At 42.4% G+C, this 11876-nt stretch overlaps 1 protein-coding gene across 1 annotated transcript in view; it reads right to left on the bottom strand.

Annotated features, from left to right (window-relative positions):
* Positions 1-4084: 4084 nt before the first annotated feature.
* Positions 4085-11876, bottom strand: part of LOC109930068 (lysozyme g-like) — a 9575-nt gene continuing 1783 nt past the window's right edge. Inside the window, 5 exon segments of the mRNA XM_048593615.1 lie at positions 4085-4333; positions 8266-8282; positions 8284-8354; positions 8356-8394; positions 10448-10644. Coding sequence (XP_048449572.1) covers positions 4200-4333; positions 8266-8282; positions 8284-8354; positions 8356-8394; positions 10448-10644 — 458 coding nt within the window. The 3' untranslated portion in view covers positions 4085-4199.

The following is an 11876-nucleotide window of genomic DNA, read 5'->3' as shown; positions in this document are numbered from 1 at the left end:
GTGAATAGACAAGATCTTTACCCCAGGGTGAGGGAGTCCAAAACCAGAGGGCATAGGTTTAAGATGAGAGGGGAAAGATTTAAAAGGGTTACAGAGATAGTAGGAACTGCCGATGCTGGAGAATCTGAGATGACAAGGTGTACAGCTGGATGAACACAGCAGGCCAAGAACAGTTCATCCACTTCACTAACACCTTCCACCCCAACCTTAAGTTCATCTGGACCATCTCCGATACCTCTCTCTCCTTCCTGGACCTTTCTATTTCCATCTCTGGCAACAACTGGAAACCGATATCCATTTCAAGCTTACCGACTCCCACAGCTACCTAGAGTATAGCTCCTCTCACCCACCTTCCTTCAAAAAGCCCATCCCCTATTCCCAATTCCTTTGCCTCTGCCGCATCTGCTCCCGAGATGAAGCATTCCACTCCCGGACATCCCAGATGTCCTCGTTTTTCAAGGACTGCAAATTCCCCTCTACAGTTGCCGAAAACGCCCTCGACCGTGTCTCTCACATTTCCCGCAACTCATCCCTCACACCCCCTCCCTGAAATAACAACCAAAAAAGAATCCCCCTCGTCCTCACGTACCACCCCACTAACCTCCGGAGCCAACGCATCATCCTCCGACACTTCCGCCATCTGCAATCCGACCCCACTACCAAAGACATTTTTCCCTCACCACCCTTATCTGCTTTTCGGAGGGACCACTCTCTCCATGACTCCCTTGTCCGCTCCACACTCCCCTCCAGACCCACCACACCCAACACTTCTCCCTGCAACCGCAGGAAGCGCTACACCTGCCCCTACACCTCCCCGCTCACCCCCATCCCAGGCCCCAAGAAGACTTTCCACATCAAACAGATGTTCACCTGCACATCTGCTAATGTGGTATACTGCATCCGCTGTTCCCGTTGTGGCCTCCTCTACATCGGGGAAACCAAGCGGAGGCTTGGGGACCGCTTTGTGGAACACCTATGCTCGGTTCGCAACAAACAACTGCACCTCCCAGTCGCAAACCATTTCAACTCCCCCTCCCACTCCTTGGACGACATGTCCATCCTGGGCCTCCTGCAGTGCCACAACGATGCCACCCGAAGGTTGCAGGAACAGCATCTCATATTTCGCTTGGGAACCCTGCAGCCCAATGGTATCAATGTGGACTTCACGAGCTTCAAAATCTCCCCTCCCCCCACCGCATCCCAAAACCAGCCCAGCTCATACCCACCTCCCTAACCTGTCCTCCCACTTATCCCCTCCTCCCACCACAAGCCCCACCCCCATCTCCTACCTACTAGCCTCATCCCGCCTCCTTGACCTGTCTGTCTCCTCTCCTCCTATCTTCTCCTTTAGCCATCTTCTATCCGCCTCCCCCTTTGTCCCTATTTATTTCAGAATCCCCTTCCCCTCCCCCAATTTCTGAAGACTGGTCTAGTCCCGAAACGTCAGCCTTCCTGCTCCTCTGATGCTGCTTGACCTGCTGTGTTCATCCAGCTCTACACCTTGTTATCAAAGATTTAAAAGGGACATAAGGAGCAACTTTTTTACGCAGAGGGTAGTGCGTGTATGGAATGAGCTGCCAGAGGAAGTGGTGGAAGCTGGTACAATTACAACATTTAAAAGGCATCTGGATAGGTATATGAATAGGAAAGGTTTAGAGGGATATGGGCCAAATGCTGGCAAATGGGACTAGATTAATGTAAGATATCTGGTTGGCGTGGATGATTTGGACCGAAGGGTCTGTTCCTGTGCTGTACATCTCTATGACTCTATGATGGTGGTGGTGCTGGTGTGTTACACTCCGTGAGGATTTCAAGTTGCTCTGGAACATGTGCTTTTGCAAGAATGTTACAATCTGGAGCTATGGACATCAAGTAGGAGAGGCTTCAACTTTCTGTCCATCACATGGCTCTCTGGCTATTATTACCTGCCATTAGCACATGTTGGAAGGAGTTACAGGTTGATAATCTGTATTCTGAATGCATCTTCCTTGACCATCAAGCCCTGGGGTGAGATGTGAACGTGAGCTTCTGGTTCAGAAGCAGGGCCACCAGTCATTGCATCACAAAACCTCCAACCAACTGACCAGAATTTAAGTTCTGCCATCTGATTAAATTAGCAGTAGGAAATAGGCTTTGTACACCATGTTCTCAAGAATTGATTTTCCATTGATATTCTTTTGACTTTGTCAATTGTGGGTCTCTTATGGATTTTTTAAAAATTCCTAATTTTTTTTAATGTACATCTCTTTCTTAACATTCTTCAAAAGGCAGAAGTATGAGGAAAGAGAACAAGAGTCAGAGCTTAAAAAATAAGGTGTCGCCCATTTAAAACAGAAAAAAACATTTTTTTCTCAAGGAAGATCGTGAGTATGGACTTCCCTGTCTCAAAAGGCAGTGGATACAAAATCTTTAAATATTTTTAAGGCGAAAGTAGATGGATTCTTGATGAAGCAGAAGATGAAAGATTATTGGGGATAAGCAGGGATGCAGATTTGAGATTGAAGACAGATCAGCCATGATCTTACTCAATGGATGAGCCGTCCTGAAGGGTCGAATGGCCTTGTTCCTTGTCACACATGTTTGTATGAAACAGTGAGACAGTGCTACTAATTGCAGGATTGACAGGGTAATGAAGAAGACGTTTGGTACGCTTGCCTTTATTGGTCAGGGCATTGAGTACAGGAGTTGGAAGGTCATGTTGCGGCTATACATGACATTGGTAAGGCCACTTGTGGAATCCTGCCTTCAATTGTGGTCTCCCTGCTACAGGAAAGATTGTGTTAAATTTGAAAGGATGCAGAAAAGATTTACAAGGACGGCTCTGGTGATCATTTTAGCTGCCAAGCCTCCAACCAATGAAGTAAATCTGAATTCCAGAGAAGGGGTGACTCCTGCAGCTGTCTCCAGCTGCTTTTATTCTGCATCAGTTTAAATAAACCATAAAAATTGAGCAATGTTGTGAATAAAGAACACCAGAGAAATGGTTTACCACTTTGGGTGCATCAGGAAATTGCTCACAAAAAGTCCGCTTGAAATTGGGCTGATTAGGTTGTCATTCAAGTTGTTAATATCCATGAGCAGAATAACAAATTGAAAATATCCCACAAGGCAATTGAGCTGTGTAAAGATTGTTTGTGATTGTTTATATTTTTCTTTACGTTAGGAATAATTTCCTGCTGTACTGGCTTCATCCCCGTCTCCTTGACCTGTCTGTCTTCTCTCCACCTATCTGCTCCTCTATCCACCTTCTATCATCGCCTCACCCTCTCTCTATTAATTTCAAAGCCCCCTTCCCCTCCCCCATTTCTGAAGAAGGGTCCAGGCCTGAAACGTCGGTTTTCCTGCTCCTCTGATGCTGCTTGGCCTGCTGTGTTCATCCAGCTCTACACCTTGTTATCTCTTTATCATAAATTGATAATTAATGTTTTGTATTCCTGTAGTCAGAACTGATTTTTTGTAATATATAGTAAATACAGAAACCTGGTCAGTGTCTTCTGTTATCTTGAGTCTACCAAACAGGTAAACATGGAACTTTGAGTTATTTGATTAATAGCTTTAATTTTGTGATGACCCAGGACTAGTGGGCTACATTTTAGTACATTATGTGGCTCCTCAGATGTTAATATTTATTTAATCACATTATTAAGTTTCTTTAAGTCTCTTTAGTTACATTTGAGAAGCAATGTACGGTGACAATTAATTATCTCAGCGCATGTATCTAAATAGAGAGTGGTACACCACGTTGTAACAAATGGGTGGAACAACCTGTATGGCTGTGTTGTCCATAAACCCGATGCACAAAAAGTGTCTCTTGGTTTTCTGTCTCACCAATTGGCTTGGCCCAGATGACACATGGTGTAGACTTATCCAGGCAAGTTAAATCTTGAGCTTACCTAACAGATTGTAGAAAGCGCAAATGGTTTGACATAATTTTGCTTTTAAACATTCCCTGCTCTTTTCAGTCGGTTCCACCCAATTTTGCACTGACATTACTAATAAAAATTATAACTGCGTATGTTTAATGTTTTATATCTGTTTTTATTCATCCACGCATTTTAGATGATTACATCTCTTTGAATTCCAAATTTAGTTGACTTTATTTTCCAATATTGTATGAGGATAAAAAGACATTTCGTAAGCTGCAATGTTAAAAGAATTGTTGTCAGACCACACTGGATGGAAAGAAAAATGGTGAGGAATTAATATCCGTTTTTCTTAAGCCATTGAGCTTTTGCAGTCACATCATTAGCATAATCATGTCCAGTGGTACCAATATCCATTCTGGCATAGGTTTGAACATTTTTTGTCCCAGCATTGTAAGCTGAAATCCCACCTGTAAAAAAGGCACCAGGAAATGCATTTAGTGCAATGTCAATGTACATTCAAAAGGATTATAGTGAAATGTCCTGAAGTGCTTTATGGGAGATATTATCAAACAAAATTTAACTTGCCAGGGTTGAAGGGTGTGAACTATAGGGAGAGGCTGAATAGGCTGGGGTTATTCTCCCTGGAGCATTGGAGGCTGAGGGGTATAGACGTTTATAAAATCATGAGTGACATGGATAGGATGAATAGTCAAGGTTTTTTTCCTGAGCATAGAGGGGTGCAAAACTAGAGGCATAGGTTTAAGGTGAGATGGGAAAAATTTACAAGGGACCTAAGGGGCAATTTTTTCATGCAGAGGGTGGTGCGTGTATGGATTGAGCTGCCAGAGGAAGTGGTGGAGGCTGGTACAATTACAACATTTAAAAGGCATCTGGATGGGTACATGACTAGGAAGGGTTTAGAGGGATATGTGCCAAATGCTAGCAAATGGGACCAGATTAATTTACGATATCTGGTTGGCATGGACGAATTGGACAAAGGGTCTGTTTCCATGCTGAACATCTGTATGACTCTATGTATAGGAAGGGCACTACAATAACCATGGGTGATTTAAATCTGCATCAGGACTGGCTAAATCAGATGAGCAAGGGTAACACTGAAGGCGAGTTTATTGAGTGGTTCAGGGGTCACTTCTTAAACCAATACATTGGACACCTTGCTGTATGACTCTATTTTAGATCTAGTAATGTCCGATGATATAGTTTAATAAGAGGTCTCATAATTAAGAATGCTCCAAAGAATATCAATCAATACATGGTAAAATTACAAATTCACTTTGAATGTGAGCAACTTATGTCTGAATCCAGTATTCTCAATTTAAATAAAGGCAATTAAAAAGGTCTGAAGGAAGAGTGGGTTCTTGAAATAAACTAAGGGGAAAATCAGTGGATGAGCAATGACACACATTTAAGTAGTTATTTCCTAACGCTGAAGCAGAATTTATTCTTGTCGAAAAGAAGGAGCTGATGAGAAAGAAGAATCACCCGTGGTTAACAAATGCAGTCAAGGAGAGTATCCAGTCAAAAACTAAAACATGCAACGTGGCAACAAATTGTGGTAGGCTGAACAATTTGGGCTTCTTTTTAGGAAATAGCAGCAGATAACTGAAAAGCTAATAAAGGGGGAGAAAATTGATTATGAAAGTTGTTGGAGCTGCGCATATTTGAGAGGCACAAAATGGCCAAAAAGTGTGATTAAAACAGAATTAAAAGCCTGCTCCAGCATTTAAGTGAATCATTGGTACTTTTGAGAAAGGGTTATTCCGAGGCCAAAGGGAGCATTGCATAAACAAATGTCTGCAAGGAGTGTATATAGAAACAGTCTTGATAAGAAATGTCCAAGGGTAGATAGTCTGAAGGTTTGTAATAAACATTGAAAGAGGAAGTAAACTTCTACCATAACAAACACAGATGAATTAGTGGGGTCATGGCTAATAAAAATCTGAAGGATGAAACAAGTTAATTCAACCACGACAAGTGATTAATTCCAGCTTCATTAATGAAAGGATGTTGTCCCATTAGGGGAAAAGGATCAGTCAGAGTGAGGACAATAAATCTCAGTCCAGAAGACAGTCAGCCGAACTCATCATGCAGTTGTGAAAACAGCAGCTAAAGTTATCTTGCAGTAATTAGTTTTGTTTTAAAAATTACTCACAATATTAAGAAATAGGTTCTAGTTAAAAGATTCTTTAGATAATCACAGAGATGGATTCCAACATAATTATAGATACAAGTATACAGCAAGATACATTGATTACCAAAAAGCATTAGGGAAAAGATTCAAACAATGATGTGAAAATTAGTTAGTCTTGCCCGGCATATCCTGTATGAAACAAATTGCTTGCAACTCATTAGCTAAAAAGTGCTAACAGGACAGGTAATTATAAAACATTACATGTAACTAACTTTAGAATAGAAATTAATATTAGGAATCTTATTGCAGTTAGTTAGAACCAATTGTCTTTTAGATATATACATAATTAGGACAGTGGAAAAATATGAGGAGTAACAGAATTTGATAGAGATGGAAAATGAAATACAATGAACGACAGAATTCAAGCTATCCTTAGGGATAAGCAAGACTGGGATATGACTTAAGGAGTACAGCCAGTAATTTTGGATTGCAAATTAATAGGATGCAAAGAAAGATTCTGGAGATTACAATGTCTGTTAAACACCATGAGATCATGGGAACCTAGGGCTATCTAGCCTTCCTGCTCCTATGATGCTGCTTGGCCTGCTGTGTTCATCCAGCTTTACACCTCATTACCTATCCACAGGAGTGTCCATCATTGATTAGGTATTTCACAGGATTGGATATATAGACCCACACACTGTAATTAGTGAACAGAGGTAACTGCACATTCTCTACATTAACAGTGAACACTGGAGCCCCGCCAAGGATGCATTCTCAGCTCCCTACTGTCCTCCCGATACACACATATTTGTGTTGCCCAATACCGAACGAATTCCATCTACAAGTTCACTGACGACACCACCGTGGTAGGTCGAATATCTAACAAAGAGTTGAGATTAATGGGTCTTTTCCAGGTTGGAAAGATGTAACAATTGGAGTGCCACAAGGATCAGTTCTTAGGCCTTAATTAATTACTGTCTATATTACTGATTTTTGAAGAAGCAGAGAATAATGTATCCAAATTGGCTGATGATACAAAGAAAGATGGGAGGGCTTGGTGCAATGAAAACGTGAGGAATCTGCAAGGGGATTTGGATTGGTTGAGTGAGTGGCTGCAAAGATGGTGAAGAATGTAGGAAAATGATGAATGTAGGAAGAGGTCATGCACTTTGAAGAAAGAATCAAAAAGACACAATATTACTTAAATGCAGCAAGACCAAAAAACTGCAACTCAGAGGGATCCGATTTTCCCTGTACATGAAACGCAAATAGTTATGCGCAGGTTCAACATGTAGTTAAGAAGGCAATTGAAATTTTGGCCTATGTTTATTTCTTGTTGGAGTTTCCAGAATTGGGTGAGTTTTATTACAATACAGGCTGTTTGTTCTCGCCATACCTTGGAGTACTTTGTCTAGTTTTAGTCCTCATATTTAAAAAAAGGTATACTAACAATGGCGATAATTCAAAAACATCTCAATTGGCTGATTCTTGGGATAAACAAGTTGACTTAGCAAGAACAGCCAAACGGACGAGGCCTTTGTTTATCAGTGCTTAGAAGAACGAGGAGTAATTTTATTGACACATTGAAAATTCTGAGGGCACCTGACAGGGTGGATATTGTGAAGATGTTTCCGCTCGTTGGTGGATCACAAGCTACGGGATACAGTTACAGAGCAAGAGGACACTCATTTAACACTGAGATGCGAAGCAATCTCTTTTCCCCAGAGGGTAGTGAATGTGTGAAATTCTCTACCCCAGGGGGTTGTACAGACTAGAGCATTGAAAATATTTAAATAAGAGGAAGATAGATTTTTGAAATATCAGGGAGTTGTCGGCTGGGGGGAGTTTGCACATTAGAAGATTTGAGGCGTCGGGCAGATCAGAATGGTGGGGGAGACTTGAGGAGATGACTGGCCTACTCCTTCTCCTAGTTCTCATGTTTATGTGCATTGTTGATATGGTTGGTTTTGATATTCTCAGGTATTTACTGTTCTGGACTCCAATTTAGCTACGAATGTTATACACATAGTGCCTGAATAGTCATAAGCACAATCTGTGTTCCACTTAAGAACAGATAAGAAATAAGTAGGTATTTTGAACGGACTGAAGATACTGGAGCATGAATCATTAGATCTAACACCAGCAGTCATGACCTCAGATAATGCATGCACCTTAAATGCTAGTATGAATTCTTACAGATAAATTCTTTCCTATGAGATGAAAAATAAATGAAAAGTCCCAAACCTTTGAGCTGCTTCTCTGGGGAACTTGTTTGCTATTCCTTTAATCATGCCCATCAGTATCTCTGTCCCCTGCTGAAGATGCTCTTCACTTGTCCCACTCTCCAACCACCATGTGCCAATTTTTGTCAACCTGAAATAAACATTACGTTTCTTTTCCATACACAGATATCAATACCTTCAAAGAGAATAAATGCAAACATGAATATCAGGATGATTTTAATGTTGTATTCAGGATTTCTTTGAATTCTGGAATGGGATGTGGGTGTCACTAGCATAGTCAATATTTGTTGACCTTGAATGGAGGGTGTGCTCCAGGCCATTTCAGAGGGCAATTAAGAGTCAATGCTCAGATCTGGAGTCACATGTAAGTTAGACTGGCAGTTTCCTTCCCTAAAGGGCATTAGTGAATCAGATGAGTTTCTCTTGACATTCAACAACAGTTTCATTAGCATCTTAATTCCACATTTGTTATTGATTTCAGATTCCACCACATTCCATGCCAGGATCCCAGAAAATTATGAGTCTCTGTACTCATAGTCCCATTTAAGAGAACTTACAAGCATTTGGAGCTGTCAATCAAACTCTTAACTGATAAAGACCCCACTGAGATAATGATAGGTTATAAAATCAGTTATGCGGCTCTAATCCTGCAATGATAAACCCCAGGCTTAGATCAATAGACAGAATGAAACGGCAAGCACTTTTTTTAATGTTGCAGGGTTTTGTTTTTCAAAAATTTAAATAGCAGGAGATTTAAATGTCCTGACACCTTGACAACTTCCTTTGACAGCTGCTTGAAAATTCCAATTAGTATATTCCTTTTTATCCCTGTCAATGTTTACTTTTAATTCTCTCAAAGGGCAATATCTCCCCATTCTTTCCCAAAAGAGACCTGGGACCATTTGTAAAAGGGTGCTTCGTCGGTTTGCCTCCAAAAAGGAATGCATTGGTATTTACCTCTTACATCACCTTAAAATGGACTTCCTCCAGCACTCATGTGCCATTGATGAGGCATATCAATAAATCATTAAGTCTTCTTCAACAATAGTTTCTATTCCTAGGACCCTTTACCGTATAGAAAGACAAGGGCAGAAGATACAAGTGATGCAAGCACCTGCATGTTCCCCTTTAAAGTCACACATCTTTCTGACTTAGAATTATATTGCCATTCTTTCACAGTTTCTCTGTAAAATCTTGGCACTTCCTCCCTAATAACATTGTGGATATAGCCACAGCACAAGCAATGCAGTTTTTCACATTCCTTCGTCAGTGCAGTCAAGAAAGTGCTGGCACCAAGAACAAATAAACAGAAAAATATGCCATTGAAAACACTAACTCTGAACCTGCCGATAACCATGCAGGGAGGATCTTTTTCAACACTTTACCAATGTGCCTCTGCCCGCCACACAAGGTGGAATTAAAAGGAATCTCTTTCTTTGAAGTGAATTAAAAGAACATGAGAAAATCAAGAATGAATCCTATTCAGTTTTTCTGATATCTTGCAATTTAAAAGCACTTTACTTGTTGGATATTTCAATACGTTTGTGTATCCAGTACTAGGGTGCAGCCAGCTGGAATGTAATATGCAGGGATGAAAGTGTTCGTACATGCTTGTATTTTCAGATATCTTCAACTCAAGAATAATGCTGTTCTGTGGGCTAATGTCTAGTACTATTGTACTTAGGGCTTGGTATTCAATGATCTACTAGTTCCTCGAGAATATCCATTCTGAAAAGCAGTAAACTATTTCTTACTCTTTTCACATTGATGGAACACTTTCCTCTGTGGAACTCTGTACTTCAACCTCATGAACCCCCAGAATCAAGGAACAGCTTTCCATGTTTTGTGTTTGGCCTGTCAAAGGGCATAGCATTGGTGTTGTACTAATCACTGCGTTCACATCTAATCTTTCCCCTCCATCTTTTAATAGAATCAGAAAATCTACCATAAAACATAGCTTGTAGCTGGGTTTGTACTGGTCTATCTAATCAGGGAGTCAGTGTTTATTGGGGGGAGGCAGGAATATGATGTTGGACGTCACAATCAGATCTGAATGACCAGAGTATTCTAGAAGGGACTGAATGGACTAATCCTGTTCCTAATATCTATATTTGTATATAGATCTGCTTGTAACGCATGACAGGATTTCTCCCCTGTCTGTCATAAAATGCCTTGCTTCCCACCTGCATGAGACCAAAAGCATTTCCATTGTCCCCCCAACCATTTTTTAAGATGTTGCCACCGCGGGATTCCCGACAGATGATAGCACTAATTATGGCTAGATCTATCTGATTGGCACAGGCGGCTTTCTCAATCAAAGTCTTGTACTTGTTCACTCTCTCCAAGTCTGTGCTCATCATCTTATGAGAGGCAGCCACACCTGAAAAAGAGAATGACATAAAAATCCGAGATAACAAGGTGCAGAGATGGATGAACACAGCAGGCCAAGCAGCATCATACGACGAGGAAGGCTGACGTTTCGGGCCGAGACCCTTCATCAGAAATGGGGGAGGGGAAGGGGGTTCTGAAATAAATAGGGAGAGGGGGGAGGCGGATAGAAGATGGATAGGGGAGAAGATAGGTGGAGAGGAAACAGACAGGTCAAAGATGCGGGGATGGAGCCAGTAAAGGTGAGTGTAGGTGGGGAGGTAGGGAGGAGATAGGTCAGTCCAGGGAGGATGGACAGGTCAAGGGGGCGGGATGAGGTTAGTAGGTAGGAAATGGGGGTGCAGCTTGAGGTGGGAGGAGGGGATAGGTGGGAGGAAGAACAGATTAGGGAGATGGGTATGAGCTGGGCTGGTTTTGGGATGCAGTAGGGGAAGGGGAGATTTTGAAGCTTGTGAAATCCACATTGATACTATTGGGCTGCAGGGTTCCCAAGTGGAATATGAGTTGCTGTCCCTACAACCTTCGGGTGGCATTGTTGTGGCACTGCAGGAGGCCCAGGATGGACATGTCGTCCAAGGAGTGGGAGGGGGAGTTGAAATGGTTCGCTACTGGGAGGTGCAGTTGTTTATTGCGAACCGAGCGTAGGTGTTCTGCTTGGTTTCCCCGATGTAGAGGCGGCCACAACGGGAACAGTGGATGCAGTATACCACATTAGCAGATGTACAGGTGAACATCTGCTTAATGTGGAAAGTCTTCTTGGGGCCTGGGATGGAGCTGAGGGAGGAGGTGTGGGGGCAGGTGTAGCACTTCCTGCGGTTGCAGGGAAAAGTGCCGGGTGTGATGGGGCTTGAGGGGAGTGTGGAGCGGACAAGGGAGTCTCGGAGAGAGTGGTCCCTCCGGAAAGCTGATAAGGGTGGGGAGGGAAAAATGTCTTTGGTGGTGGGGTCGGCTTGCAAACAGCGGAAGTGTCGGTTTGCAAACAGCGGAAGTGTCGGAGGATGATGCGTTGGATCCGGAGGTTGGTGGGGTGGTACGTGAGGACGAGGGGGATTCTTTTTTGGTTCTTATTGCAGGGACGGGGTGTGAGGGATCAGTTGCGGGAAATGCGGGAGACATGGTCGAGGGTGTTCTCAACCACTGAGGGGGGGAAGTTGCGGTCCTTGAAAAACGAGGACCTCTGAGATGTACGGGAGTGGAATGCCTCATCCTGGGAGCAGATGCGGC

Source organism: Rhincodon typus, unplaced genomic scaffold, assembly GCF_021869965.1.
Source record: "Rhincodon typus isolate 14 unplaced genomic scaffold, sRhiTyp1.1 hic_rhity00003297, whole genome shotgun sequence".
Classification (NCBI taxonomy): Eukaryota; Metazoa; Chordata; class Chondrichthyes; order Orectolobiformes; family Rhincodontidae; genus Rhincodon; species Rhincodon typus.
The sequence above is the reverse complement of the archived record's forward strand: the minus strand, read 5'-3'. Positions and strand labels throughout refer to the sequence as shown.